The sequence below is a fragment of the Pseudophryne corroboree genome, chromosome 4 (genome assembly GCF_028390025.1).
Source record: "Pseudophryne corroboree isolate aPseCor3 chromosome 4, aPseCor3.hap2, whole genome shotgun sequence".
NCBI lineage: Eukaryota > Metazoa > Chordata > Amphibia > Anura > Myobatrachidae > Pseudophryne > Pseudophryne corroboree.
In genome coordinates, this window is record NC_086447.1 from 314,866,742 (window position 1) to 314,882,171 (window position 15,430).

At 45.5% G+C, this 15,430-nt stretch overlaps 1 protein-coding gene across 3 annotated transcripts in view; it reads right to left on the reverse strand.

The window, feature by feature from the left end:
* Positions 1–15,430, reverse strand: part of PEX5L (peroxisomal biogenesis factor 5 like) — a 519,042-nt gene that overhangs the window by 125,955 nt on the left and 377,657 nt on the right. For all 3 annotated transcript variants that reach the window (XM_063916322.1, XM_063916320.1, XM_063916321.1), the window contains one exon: positions 13,019–13,228. In XM_063916322.1, coding sequence (XP_063772392.1) covers positions 13,019–13,228 — 210 coding nt within the window. The remainder of the gene's footprint in view (positions 1–13,018; positions 13,229–15,430) is intronic.

Genomic DNA, 15,430 nt, shown 5'->3' on the forward strand with positions numbered 1-15,430 from the left:
GAAGTCAGGAGAGCACTTGTACTACTTCCAGTAAGCAATTGACTGTCCAACAGTCCTTTGCGAGGAAGATGAAATATCACAGCAGTCATCCTGCTGCAAAGCAGATAACTCAGGCCTTGGCAGCCTGGGCGGTGAGAAACGTGGTTCCGGTATCCATCGTTAATTCAGAGGCAACTATAGACTTGATTGAGGTACTGTGTCCCCGGTACCAAATACCATCTAGGTTCCATTTCTCTAGGCAGGCAATACCGAAAATGTACACAGACCTCAGAAAAAGACTCACCAGTGTCCTAAAAAATGCAGTTGTACCCAATGTCCACTTAACCACGGACATGTGGACAAGTGGAGCAGGGCAGACTCAGGACTATATGACTGTGACAGCCCACTGGGTAGATGTATTGCCTCCCGCAGCAAGAACAGCAGCGGCGGCACCAGTAGCAGCATCTCGCAAACGCCAACTCGTTCCTAGGCAGGCTACGCTTTGTATCACCGCTTTCCAGAATAGGCACACAGCTGACAACCTCTTACGGCAACTGAGGAAGATCATCGCAGAATGGCTTACCCCAATTGGACTCTCCTGGGGATTTGTGACATCGGACAACGCCAGCAATATTGTGCGTGCATTACATCTGGGCAAATTCCAGCACGTCCCATGTTTTGCACATACATTGAATTTGGTGGTGCAGAATTATTTAAAAAACGACAGGGGCGTGCAAGAGATGCTGTCGGTGGCCCGAAGAATTGCGGGCCACTTTCGGCATTCAGGCACCGCGTACAGAAGACTGGAGCACCACCAAACATTCCTGAACCTGCCCTGCCATCATCTGAAGCAAGAGGTGGTAACGAGGTGGAATTCAACCCTCTATATGCTTCAGAGGATGGAGGAGCAGCAAAAGGCCATTCAAGCCTATACATCTGCCCACGATATAGGCAAAGGAGGGGGAATGCACCTGACTCAAGCGCAGTGGAGAATGATTTCAACGTTGTGCAAGGTTCTGCAACCCTTTGAACTTGCCACACGTGAAGTCAGTTCAGACACTGCCAGCCTGAGTCAGGTCATTCCCCTCATCAGGCTTTTGCAGAAGAAGCTGGAGACATTGAAGGAGGAGCTAAAACAGAGTGATTCCGCTAGGCATGTGGGACTTGTGGATGGAGCCCTTAATTCGCTTAACCAGGATTCACGGGTGGTCAATCTGTTGAAATCAGAGCACTACATTTTGGCCACCGTGCTCGATCCTAGATTTAAAACCTACGTTGTATCTCTCTTTCCGGCAGACACAAGTCTGCAGAGGTTCAAAGACCTGCTGGTGAGAAAATTGTCAAGTCAAGCGGAACGTGACCCGTCAACATCTCCTCCTTCACATTCTCCCGCAACTGGGGGTGCGAGGAAAAGGCTAAGAATTCCTAGCCCACCCGCTGGCGGTGATGCAGGGCAGTCTGGAGCGAGTGCTGACATCTGGTCCGGACTGAAGGACCTGCCAATGATTACTGACATGTCGTCTACTGTCACTGCATATGATTCTCTCACCATGGAAAGAATGGTGGAGGATTATATGAGTGACCGCATCCAAGTAGGCACGTCAGACAGTCCGTACGTATACTGGCAGGAAAAAGAGGCAATTTGGAGGCCCTTGCACAAACTGGCTTTATTCTACCTAAGTTGCCCTCCCTCCAGTGTGTACTCCGAAAGAGTGTTTAGTGCAGCCGCTCACATTGTCAGCAATCGGCGTACGAGGTTACTTCCAGAAAATGTGGAGAAGATGATGTTCATCAAAATGAATTATAATCAATTCCTCCGTGGAGACATTCACCAGCAGCAATTGCCTCCAGAAAGTACACGGGGACCTGAGATGGTGGATTCCAGTGGGGACGAATTAATAATCTGTGAGGAGGGGTTTGTATACAGTGAAAGGGGTGAGGAATCGGAGGATGATGAGGAGGTGGACATCTTGCCTCTGTAGAGCCAGTTTGTGCAAGGAGAGATTGATTGCTTCTTTTTTGGTGGGGGCCCAAACCAACCAGTCATTTCAGTCACAGTCGTGTGGCAGACCCTGTCACTGAAATGATGGGTTTGTTAAAGTGTGCATGTCCTGTTTATACAACATAAGGGTGGGTGGGAGGGCCCAAGGACAATTCCATCTTGCACCTCTTTTTTCTTTCATTTTTCTTTGCATCATGTGTTGTTTGGGGACAATTTTTTTTAAGTGCCATCCTGCCTGACACTGCAGTGCCACTCCTAGATGGGCCAGGTGTTTGTGTCGGCCACTTGTGTCGCTTAGCTTAGTCACACAGCCACCTTGGTGCGCCTCTTTTTTTCTTTGCATCATGTGCTGTTTGGGGACAATTTTTTGGAAGTGCCATCCTGTCTTGATTGACACGGCAGTGCCACTCCTAGATGGGCCAGGTGTTTGTGTCGGCCACTTGTGTCGCTTAGCTTAGTCACACAGCCACCTTGGTGCGCCACTTTTTTTCTTTGCATCATGTGCTGTTTGGGGACAATTTTTTTGAAGTGCTATCCTGCCTGACACTGCAGTGCCACTCCTAGATGGGCCAGGTGTTTGTGTCGGCCACTTGTGTCGTTTAGCTTAGTCATACAGCGACCTTGGTGCGCCTCTTTTTTTCTTTGCATTATGTGCTGTTTGGGGACAATTTTTTGGAAGTGCCATCCTGTCTTGATTGACACTGCAGTGCCACTCCTAGATGGGCCAGGTGTTTGTGTCGGCCACTTGTGTCGCTTAGCTTAGTCACACAGCGACCTTGGTGCGCCTCTTTTTTTCTTTGCATTATGTGCTGTTTGGGGACAATTTTTTGGAAGTGCCATCCTGTCTTGATTGACACTGCAGTGCCACTCCTAGATGGGCCAGGTGTTTGTGTCGGCCACTTGTGTCGCTTAGCTTAGCCATCCAGCGACCTCGGTGCAAATTGTAGGACTAAAAATAATATTGTGAGGTGTGAGGTGTTCAGAATAGACTGGAAATGAGTGGAAATTATGGTAATTGAGGTTAATAATACTATGGGATCAAAATGACCCCCGAATTCTATGATTTAAGCTGTTTTTTAGGGGTTTTTGAAAAAAACACCCGAATCCAAAACACACCCGAATCCGACAAAATTTTTTCGGTGAGGTTATGCCAAAACGCGTCCGAATCCAAAACACGGCCGCGGAACCGAATCCAAAACCAAAACACAAAACCCGAAAAATGTCCGGTGCACATCACTAATATATAGTGCCCCTTGTGGAGCTGCTTGATGTGGAGTGCAGGGTGTGGATGTCCTTATATGGTTTTGTATAATGAGTTCTGGAGGGCAGCAATACCCGGGTCCTGTCTCTACTTCAATCTTCACAGAGATCTAACTAGCTGTAAGAGTTAATTTATGCAACTGTGGTACAGTTTATTGTTATCTAGTTTACGTTCTTTTATAAGGTGGAGGGTCTCTGTTGCTATGGAGATACACTGGTACTAACACCGTGGGTGAATCCGGAATGTGGGGAGAACGGAATGAGCACTATTTGGTTGACGGGGCCGGCCAGCGCCGCGGTTGCTAAGACGACCAGGCGGCACATGGCAGGTGACGTCATAGGAGAAGGACCAGCAGGAGAAGTCCGTGGCGCTGATCCGAGCGGGACGCACTGGCGGGCTTCTTCACAGTATAAAGGTAATCACTTGTGTAATGTTTGTGTGTTACTCACCTTGACAAAGGGGCGTGTGTGCCCCGAAACGTCGGCTTTGATTTTGATGTGAAATACACGTTTTTGCTTGATTACGAATCCCACGAGTGCCGCTGCTGTTTGAAAGAGGCATATATATATATATATATATATACATATATATATATATTTACTAGTTGTGTTTTATATATAGAGATTGTGACAAAATAACATATTGTTATTTTTACCTATACGTACTTTTTTTTATACATTCTTTATATATTTTTATTAACTTGTGCACTTTAACTTGGGACACCATTGGTCGCTTGAACCCTTATACTGTACTACCATACATCTCCTCTCAGTAACTCACCACTACGGTATATTTAAGAGACAGCTGTTGTCCATGATAATTGGGAGTGTCACATAGACATAGTCTAAATTACTTTCGGAGTAGTAATCAAACAAGTGGCGCTGTTTTCTTTTGTGACAATATATATATATATATATATATATATATAAAATAACCTGCTACTTGTCTTCTTCTTTCACGGTTTACCTTTGTGGCATGTTTATATGGTTGCAGTTGAAGGGTCGGCGGCCGGGATCCCAGCAGTCATGATACCGACGCTGGAATTCCAACTGCTGACAATGCCGCCAGCTGGAATGCCAACTAACAGGGGCTATTCCCACTCATGAGTGTCCACGACACCCATAGACTGTGACAAAGAGCAGGTCCAGGGTCATAACTAGCTATATTGTAGGCCCCAAGGAAAAAGTTTGTAAGTGTCTCTATGCATCACCAAATTGAGAAAAATGTACAGTATATAACACGTGTAACTGTGATAGGGAATATGGGCCCCACTCAGCTCTGGGCCCCATAACAGCTGCACTACCTGCACCTATGGTAGCTACGTCCTTGATGGGAGGTGTGACTAGCTTATTGATTTCTGCAACATTAACTTTGTAAGAATATCCAAACTTAACCAAATTCTGCAAAACTACACATGTACAGCTTCAGGGCTGTTTCTAGACAATTTGGCTCCCAGTGCGAGCACTAAAAAAATGCATGCATGCAAATGCGCAGGCTATTTAATTTTACCCCATTGTCTGTATTTTAAGTTGCAGACATCTTGATATGTAACATAAAGATTTGTCTGAAACAAGATTTCCTAATCATCATCAGCTTTAAATACTAAATACAGTACGGCAGCAAACTTTACATCTTAAGGGGCCCATACAGTATATATCTGTGATTATTATGACAAAATGGGTTGTGTCAAAATCCAACATGTTGGAAATGCTTGGTTTGCACATTCTGAGACAAAAATTATCGATTTTGGCGAATTGCATAGTTAACATGTAGGATTTTGCTAATCCACTAACTAATCATCGGTCAATGGAGTCTGCCGGTTGGGAGATAACATCGCTGATCAGTATCGGAGAATCAGGGAACTGCGGGGTAGATGTTTGCATCTCAATACAGATGACATCAAGATCTGTGTTTCTAGACAAATATCAAAGTGGCATGAGTAACTTGATCTACAAGAACTTACTGCACTTTACATGTTATCCAAGATACATGTACCTGTAAATCTGGTGTAAATATACATCTGTGACAAGCACCATAAAACTTGCACCATGTCTATAGGACATGGAAAGATAAACCTCCAGAAAAGTTCTTCTCAAAAATAGGAAGTAACCAAAAGCGGCTGCATCTCTAAGGGGCATGACTTTGCCAGTACAACTGGGCTCAGGTTTAAGATACAATACATGTCATTTAAAGGCATACGTTGTAAGCATACACAGTATGACAACTTTTATACAAGTCACACTTTTACGAGGCACAAATGGACTAATGTCCAACTGTAAATTTTCCTCATAGATAGCAATTAAAGGAAATCTTTCATCTCCAAATAAAACCACATTAGTGTTTGTGAAATATTTTTGTCAGGATTTGATGTGGATGGATCTCGCTCTTTGTGGTATGGCCATGTGGTGCTGGTTTTGAGGATGGCATGAAGTTAGGAGGCTTTATATAGTTCCTTTCAGAGACTAAAGTGCTAGCTACTATGGAGAAGTGGCAGACAGGGTGCATAAACTAACACCATGTAGTTGACTAAGACCCAAGACAGGGGTGCAGAGTCTTACCCCGTCGGTGGTATTCACCAGGGATCCCTGCAAGGGAATTTGATCTTAGCTGCGCCCGATGGGATAGTCTTGACCCCTTGTCTGTGTCGCCTGGGTTGGCACTAGAAAGGAATAATTTAGGATAGTAGCGAATATTGGACTTGCACTGATGGTAGAGGATATTGGACTTGCATCGATGGTAGAGAATATCAGGCTTGCACCAATGGTAGAGAATTTCGCTCTTGCACAAATGGTAGAAAATATCGGACTTGCACCGATATGTTCTATAAACACAAGAAGATATTTCGAGTGAAACTATACTAAGATCAAGATCCCCAGAAACCGGATAGGATTGCTGGAGAACACATAGACATTGCTCACAAGCAGAACTGTGTGACTTATGGCACTGACAACCTTGGCATTGCAAACCAGGAAGCTTTATACTCAAGGGTTGTTCTGGATTGGCTGGAAGTGTCAGCTAAGTACCAGACTGGACAGGATTGGTCAGAATCATATTACCTGATACAGGACACGATGGCGATGTCCATGCTCATAGGCAAACGCGAGGGGTGTGTTCTGGTTTCCCGGAAACCCCCTCCTCTTGGCCAGTGGCTCAAATTATGACAATAGCAATAGTATATAATACGATTACTAGAGCTGCTGCTACATCATGAAGTTTAAGGGACAGAGCAGAGCTGCTGTATATGCCCTGTGGTGGCAGCTTATTCTACTTAGTTTGCCATGTGGGGATCTGAGTCCTCAGTCAGTGCACTGGACCAGAGAGCAGCTACCAGGAAGAAGAGACAGGAGCTTTACTATGATGTGGGAGAAAGTGTGCTTCAGAAAGTGCAGTACAGGCTCTATTATGTTTGTGTATTTATGTATTATTTAAATATGTTTGCTACAGCCTATACTATTGTGTTAGATATTAATACTGTATTCCATACAGTATCCAGTGTATAAAAAGATCAAGGTTTACATTAATATCCACGGTCGTTACTAGGTTCTTCCGCTGCTCTCCCAGACTCCAGCACTTGCTCCAATGTTCCGCAGAGTGGGAGACTGTGGATTGCATTTGGAAACCCCCCTCTAGAAATCCTGCGTTTGCCACTGATGCTGCTGGTCTGGCGGGAACTGCTGATGACTTTATAGTGGTTGATAACGTAAAGAGTATGTGCCCGTTGCCAACAGCGCACCCTGAACCCCACTCTGCACATACACGTGCGCCATGCAAGGCAATCCTGGAATCCTGTTCTGTGCACCCCAGTGCAGCATCCACGGAACCTCTGGACCTGGCTGCAAAAGCGATCACTGCCGCACGAATCCCACACCTTCTGGCTGTTACAGCGTGCCGGAGTCTGACCAGCGACTAGGTAAGAAAGAAGGCCTTGATTTTGGGAGCATTACCCTGAGTTATAACAATATCTGATAAGGTATTGCCTCCATATCCAGAAGCGATGCGCAATATGCTCTGCGTCCTGGAAATTTTTAGTTGTCTGTGGAACAGCATCTATATAACAGCCACTTGACACTACCAAAATAATGTTTGGGCTCAGTCATAACTAGAAGATATATGAATAGACAAGCCTAACTGGCTGTATGTTCAGTGACAATTTACTAAGTTTAATATAAAATAATTTTTTGTGACAAAATTGTGTCAGAATACATATTGGTATAGTATGTTCAGAAGACATATTTTGGTATTATCCTTAATGCTGTAAATGACATCATCTGGAAGACTGATCAGGATGGATTTATTACTAACATTTTTGTTACAATCGATAGACAGGGAGTTAGCAGACATAATTGTCCCATATATAGACACTAATGACCTGTAACAACATTACAGCAGGATGAAAACCAATGTGGGATCTCATTTTCACATCTTTGGTGTGTGTACTATACTTCATTAACCTGGCTAAAAAAAATTGCCATTTGATGATCTGTTTATGTTTTTTATTCTGTGGTGTCATAACTGCAGAGGACGACAACATCCGGAATGTTATATAACTTACGAGTCTATTTTCTAAGTCTTGGATGGAGATAAAGTGGATGGAGATAAATTACAAGCAAATCAACTCCTAACTGCCATGCCACAGGCTGGGTTTGAAAAATGGCAGTAAGGAGCTGGTTGGTTGGTACTTTGGGGCTAATTCTGGTTGGATCGCAAATCACGATCCAACCAGAATTTTTACAATTGCACCAGGGGCGCATGCGCCTGCACTTTTTGCAGGGGGGGAGCGCAGAGAAAGCGATTGCCTGTGCCTGCGGTCACGGGGCGGGGGATGGGGGCGGCAACGCTCCGTTTCCATGGCGGAGATGGAGCATTGCAGGGGCGGTCTGTCGCGAACAGGGCGGACTAACGGGGGCGTGTCGGGTGCGTGATCACGGTGATCATGACATCACACGCAGCCGCCGCGATCGAGAACATGGCGGCGGGCCACCTGCACCGGCAGGAGGCTGCCTCAGTTTCTGCTAACAATCAGAAATTGTGATGCCTTCGCAATTTCTGTTTGTTAAACGGGGGGAGGCGTTGCCCAGCGACGGGCGGCACCCAGCATGCGCTCCAAAGGATTGCAAATTCTGCGAAATAGGCCCTTTATATCCATCCACTTTATCTCCATTCAAGGCTTAGTAAATAGACCCTTGTTATAATCACTAAGGGACATATTTATCAATGTTCTTTTATTTTTTTATTTTTTTACCAAAATAATGGGAAAACAGGTGATCACCGATCCCTGGGTGCAGCATGTAGGTAGTTTTATTGTATTATTTTCTAACACAGATGAGAGAAACAGCAGCAGGGGAAGATCAGGAGCAGCCTGATTATTAACCCTTATAGGGGGAAATCCGGGGCAGACTCAGGCAAGGAGGGGAGAAAAGGGGGCACAGCTGAGGTGCATGCACAGGCACATTTTCACAGTGTTGTTTTTGCAACTCTGTCCCTACATGTGGATGTAAATGCATTCAAATGATAAATGCAAAATCACAATGCAAATATAATCAATATTTTCACATTATATTTGAATTTTTCATAAATAGAAATAAATATGGCTGCAAAAGTGAATAACAGCGACCATGTTTTTTTCATATCCTGATTGCAGGAAGCAAACTTTCAGCTCTGATTGGAGTGTAGTGATTTCTAATTCTTACAAGGTGATCAAGTCCAACTGTATCTACAGTAACTTAGGAATGAGTTTTGATTGATCTGTCTTGTATGAGTCAGTGAAACCAAATGTTTTATTTTTTGTAATGGTTACTGCACATTTACATGGGGGTTTATTTACTAATATTCATGTTTGTGCCGATTTTTAGGGAGTTTTATCTCGAATTTTATCGGACTTATTTTACTGCAACTTTTTGAATCCATCTACGGTAAGTACTCTGACCCCAATTAACTTCGCAGTTAACCGCAGACCGCAAAGTTTCCATCATTGAGTAGAATGGAGGAGCGCTCTCCTCCATTTTAGCCAGTGCGCTCCTGCTGATTGACAGGCTAGGAGCACACAGCCAATCAGGAGAGCGCCCCCTGATTGGCTGACAGGACCTTCAGTCACAGAAGTCACGGGGGGTCCCGGCATTCGGGGAAAGTGGTTCCATGTGTAAACATGGAACCCCTTTAAGTGCGTGGATCGGGTTTTTAAAAAAAATGTATTCAAGTCCGTTGATTACGTCGGATAAGAAGAGGACAGATCTACACAAGATTGGTTGTAAGTATAATTTTTATTTGACAGGTACCCCATGGATTCTACTGGACATGGGGACCGAGGGGCTCTGTGGGACAATAGGGAAGTATGTGAGTGTGTAAGTGTGCATGTATGTAAAATAAAGCTTTACTGTCATGGTGTGTGTGTTGTGTTTTTTTGGGGGTATTTTTGTGTTGTAGAACTACAGATACCAGCGGGCCCGATATTTCCCCGCATGCTGGTACTTGTGGTTCTCCAAGTACTAGCTTGCGGGGGAGGCTTTCTGGGACTTGTAGTTTTTCAACAAAAAACAATATTCTTATTTTTACACCAAGGCTATCAGCCCCCCCCCCACCGCCCAGGGATGGGGGGGACAGCCTCGGGCTTCATCCCTGGCCCTTGGGTGGCTGGAGGGGGGGATCCCTTGATTTTAATGGTCCCCACTCCTCCAGGGTACACTGGCCAGTGGTGACTAGTTGGAGGGGTAATGCCACAGCTGCAGGGACCAATATAAAAGTGTCCCCCGGCTGTGGCATTATCTCTCTGGCTACTGGAGCCCGGAGTTGGTATTAAAAACACGGGGGACCCCTACATCTTTTGTCACCCATATTTTTGGAACCAGGACCGGACGCAGAGCCCGGTGCTGGTTGTATAAATATGGGGGGACCCTACGCAATTTTTTCCCTGTATTTTTACAACCAGGACCGGCTCAAAGAGCCTGTGGCTGGTTATGCTTAGGAGGGTGGACCCCACGCAATTATTTTTTTTACATTTTCAACCTAAACAGACCCTTTCCCATAGATAAGCATGCACAGATCTCACTGATCCGTTCATGACTATCCAAACACGCCAGTAAAAAGCAGGTCTATTTTTTTGCGGCTTTTTTTTACGATTAGCAAAAAAAAATACAACCGCCATTGAACATTCAGGGACAAACACCATAATGCGAATGAATAGTAAATTCCCGCATTTGACCAATGGTCTATTCATTCATATTTCTGCCCTCTGCCGTGAAAACCATTACGAATAGCCCCAACACTGCCGATATTTGTGCTTAGTAAATTCCCAAGATGACACTTAGAAAAAAAAAACTCAGTCAAAATCGGGGCTTTAGTAAATAAACCCCATATTTGCACTATGGGCTCCTTTTAAGAACAAATTACACAAATTTAGCACTCATTTTGTAGTGCTACAAGGGGTTATGATATCTGTTCAGTATTTAGCAAACAGCAGTAAGCTGCTAATGACTTTATAGATAACATAAAGAGTATGGTCCCCATTGCCAGCATCAGGATCACAATGCCCTTCCAGCAAATGATGCTTGAAACTATTCTGAACTCCAGTAACCCATGGCGGAACTCTCAGTGGCCATGGAAGTAATGGCCTTCAGATGCCAGATATTATGGGGGCACATAGAGAGCCATATATAACCACTGCCCATGCCCTGCTGATAACAGCAGCGATGCAGGCAATGAATATAGATGGATCTATCAGTGTGAGGTCTGGGCTGCTGTTGTCGCTTGCTGGTGTCTGCCTGGTATAGCTGTCAGAGGAGCCACTGCAGCATGAAGAGAAGCAGCCAGAAGACAAAGGATAAGGTAAGTATTTGTGGGCAGCAGGGGACTGGAAGCTGGAGACAGAAGGTGGGCTTCCTGTAAAGACCAAAGAGGGTCTGGCTGGAGGTACAGAAAGGATGCTGCCTGGAGAGACAGAAGAGGGCTGGTTGGAGAGACAGAAGGGGTGCTGGCCAGAGAGACAGAAGAGGGTCTGGCTGGAGGTACAGAAGGGGTGCTGCCTGGAGAGACAGAAGAGGGCTGGCTGGAGAGACAGAAGAGGGTCTGGCTGGAGGTACAGAAGGGGTGCTGCCTGGAGAGACAGAAGAGGGCTGGCTGGAGAGACAGAAGGGGTGCTTGCCAGAGAAACAGAAGAGGGTCTGGCTGGAAAAATAGAAGGAGGTTGGCTAATGAGACAGATGGGGTACTGGCTGTAGAGACAGAAGGGATGCAGGCTGAAGAGACAGAATGGGGACTGTCTGGAAAGACAGAAGGGGTGTTGGCTGGAGAAACAAAAGGGATGCTGGCAGGAGAGAAGGGGTGTTGACTGTAGAGACAGAAGGGAAGCAGGCTGTGAAGACAGAAGGGGTGCAGGGTGAAGAGACAGAAGAGGATCTGGCTGGAAAAATAGAAGGAGGTTGGCTAATGAGACAGATGGGGTACTGGCTGTAGAGACAGAAGGGATGCAGGCTGAAGAGACAGAAGGGGCACTGTCTGGAGAGACAAAAGGGATGCTGGCAGGAGAGACAGAAGGGGTGTTGGCTGTAGCAAAAGAAGGTATGCAGGCTGAGAAGACAGAAGGGGTGCAGGGTGAAGAGATAGAAGGGGGGACTGGCTGGAAAGACAGAAGGGGTGTTGGCTGGAGAGACAGAACGGGTGCTGGCTGGAGAGACAGAGAGAGTGCTGGCTGGAGAGACAGAAAGCATGCTGGCTAGAAAGATAGAGGGGGTGCTGGCTGGGGCGACAGAAGGGACCTGGCTGGAGAAACAGAAGGGGGCTGCCTAGAGCTGGAGATACAATGTGGAGGGGGGGTTGGAGAGACAGAAGGGGCTGGCTGGAGACACAGAAGGGGGCTGCCTAGAGCTGGAGATACAATGTGGAGGGGGGGCTGGAGAGACAGAAGGGGCTGGCCGGAGACACAGAAGGAGGCTTGAGAGACAGAATGGGATTGTCTGGAGCTTGAGAGACAGAAGGAGGTTGGAGCTGCAGAAACACTTGGGGATAAGCCTGAAGAGAACTGGGAAACAGTGGAAATAATTTTCAATTTACAGGTTAACTGGCACATTACTTCTAGCTTTTCCCCATCTAGCTGTGCAACTGGGTGTGCAATGTTCAGTGGGAGAGTGCAGGGGGTGATGTTATACCATCATCCAGGGGTGCCAGAATGGTTTAAGGTTGGGTGGTGCCGAAAAAAAATACGTATTGGTGCTCCAACAATATCCCGCCCCAAGTGCGTGATGGCGCTTACTCCCGGATCCCCGCAGCGACTTTCCTTGAAAAAGTGTGCTCTGTTTTGCCGCAGCGTTCTATGCCATGCTAGTCCTGTCTTGCCGGCTCTTCACAGATGCATTACTAAAAAGTGTGCTCTGTGCTGCCGCAGCATGTTATGCCATGCTCTCCTGTCTTGCCAGCTCTTTACAAATGCATTACTAGGAGTAAGAGCCGGCAAGACAGGAAAGCATGGCATAGCATGCTGCGACTGCACAGAGCACACTTTTTAGTAATGCATCTGTGAAGAGCCAGCAAGACAGGACTAGCATTGCATAGCACGCTGCAACAAAACAGAGCACACTTTTTCAAGGAAAAGTCGCTGCAAGGATCTGTCGTCATGGGGATCCAGGGATAAGGGCTTCCCCTCCCCAGCGCCTGCGCCGCTGACATATTTTGGATTGAGCAGTCTGACACCACTGCCACCATTTATTTTGCCCCTGTAGTAATATAAACATTTCCAATGTTAACAACATGTATACTAACTACGCCATAATTACTGTAAACATTACCTAAATCCAATGTTGCTTTCTCTGGAATTTTGACACTCTTTGTGCTTCTTTCAACCTCAGATTTTATGAAATCAGACTCATCAACCTTCTTTTTAACGGATTGTCCTTTGGAGGCTTCACCCTTAAGAGCAGATTCTGACTTCTTCCCTTTACTCTGAGTTGATGGAATGGGTTCACTCAAATCAAGAAGATCCAGCCCTGGTGATAACACTGTCAGAGATAGTTATGAGGTTTATGTGTCTGACAGAACACATCTTATTTAATAATTAGACGTGCAAAATAAACAAGCTAGATATACTTGTAAATATACAGTAATTGAGATTTCATTTATGTAGTTATGTTAATAAAGTTTATACATATAGAAACGTCTTTATTTGTGATATTCTGAATTAATATACTGAAAGCGTAAGAACTACAATACTGGAACATGAGTATGCAACTGGTGGGAAAAAACAGATTTTTTGAGTGCACAGAGTTAAAGAGACATACACACAGTATGACAGTCCAATATTGCTTTATTCTAATATGAATACAGTATATTGGTTAACAATAAGCATTTGGTTATATACTCAGCTTTAAGTACTGTAGTCTTCACTTCACTTGAGATGTTAAATAAACAAAAGTATACAGAAACTCCATCCCCAGTCTGCCCAATTGGGCTGGATAAGTAGGGGAAACACTGGCCGTGCACGGGTCCAGTAGCTGCTTGCTACGCTGCAGCGTACCGAGTCAAAGTTCTTTGGTCGACCCCGTGCTGGCGCAGACTCTGACTTATACAACTTACATAACTTATATAACAGTAAACAGTACCCAGAAATAATGTCTGTATAAGGTATGAAGAGTCATTGGTGTTTCTATAATGGATGTAATGTGTACGGGGCACACAGGCCCCCTCCTCTGTGAAACACCCCTGTGAAGAGTGCAGCTACAGTATTTAGGATTTGCTACAGTATTTCTGACAGCTTGCCCTTTGTCAGCAAAGATGGCAGAGGTTTCTTGACACACAAGGAGAATATGCCACTCACAAGCTTTGATACTCTATCAAAGTGAATGCCCATCCGCTTTACAAATGCCTTAGCTGTCATGAGTGGCATCACCAGGTTAGGGTGTACAGTCTTTTAAATGTTATCCTTTTGTGTTTTCTTCAACAAGTATAGTGGGAAATAGAGAAGCAGAGATCATTGCAGCTACTGTAGCTGGTAACAGGTGTACACTGAACAACCAGTTCTGCTGATGCTGAAAAGCAGGAAGAACACATTTTGTTCAATGCTGGACTTGTTTGCCCTAGATAACAAGAGATTAATTTACATGTATTGTCCCAAAAACTGGTCAACGTCAAACCCATGGCCCTAGCCCTGTGGGAAGGAATGCAGCAATTTTTTTTTATCATCCCAGACATGGGACAATTTGCTGAATTGCATCATGTGTGGCCATTTCAATGTTTATCAACTGTTAGACGTCATGATCAGCACTGTTTAAATATTCTTCTTTTGTTCCCCTATATTGGTTACCTTGAATACTGTCATCTGTACATGCAGGTACATTTTGGCTATGTTGTTTACGACAAGGTACATATTGTGCAGTGTGTACGCTATGAATGACAAGCAGCATTTTAAATTAGGCTGAAACCCAACAATTTGGTAATATCGGATAACTACTGTGTATAGGGGGTCATTCCGAGTTGATCTCTAGCTTCGCAGCGCAGTGATCAGGCAAAAAAAGGCAGATCTGCGCATGCATATGCGGCGCAATGCGCACGCGCGTCGTACGGGCACAACGAACTATGTAGTTTTGCACAGGGTCTAGCGAAGCATTTCAGTCGCACTGGTGGCCGCAGAGTGATTGACAGGAAGAGGGCGTTTCTGGGTGTCAACTGACCGTTTTCAGGAAGTGTGCAAAAAAACGCAGGCGTGCCAGGAAAAATGCAGGCGTGGCTGAGCGAACGCAGGGCGGGTTCGTGACATCAAAACAGGAACTGAATAGTCTGAAGTGATTGCAAGTGCTGAGTAGGTTTTGAGCTACTCTGAAACTGCACAAAAAAACTTTGCCGCCGCTCTGCGATACAACCGTCCGCACTTCTGCTAAGCTAAAATACACTCCCAGTGGGCGGCGGCATAGCGTTTGCACGGCTGCTAAAAACTGCTAGCAAGAGATCAACTCGGAATGACCCCCATAGCTTGTTATTTGTAAAAATCGCTCAGTATGCATGCACTATGGGGCTGATTCAGACATGGATGCAGCCGCGCATCCGTACGCAGCAGCCGCGTCCATCTGGTCTGCACACTGGAAACCCTTCTCCTTGCGGCTGAATCCAGGAAGGGTGCGGCAACAAGATGTTTGACAGTGGTTGGCGTTCGCGGGGTGGCAACGTAGCGTGGGGGGGACACATCTGAATGGGGGCATGCCGTGACT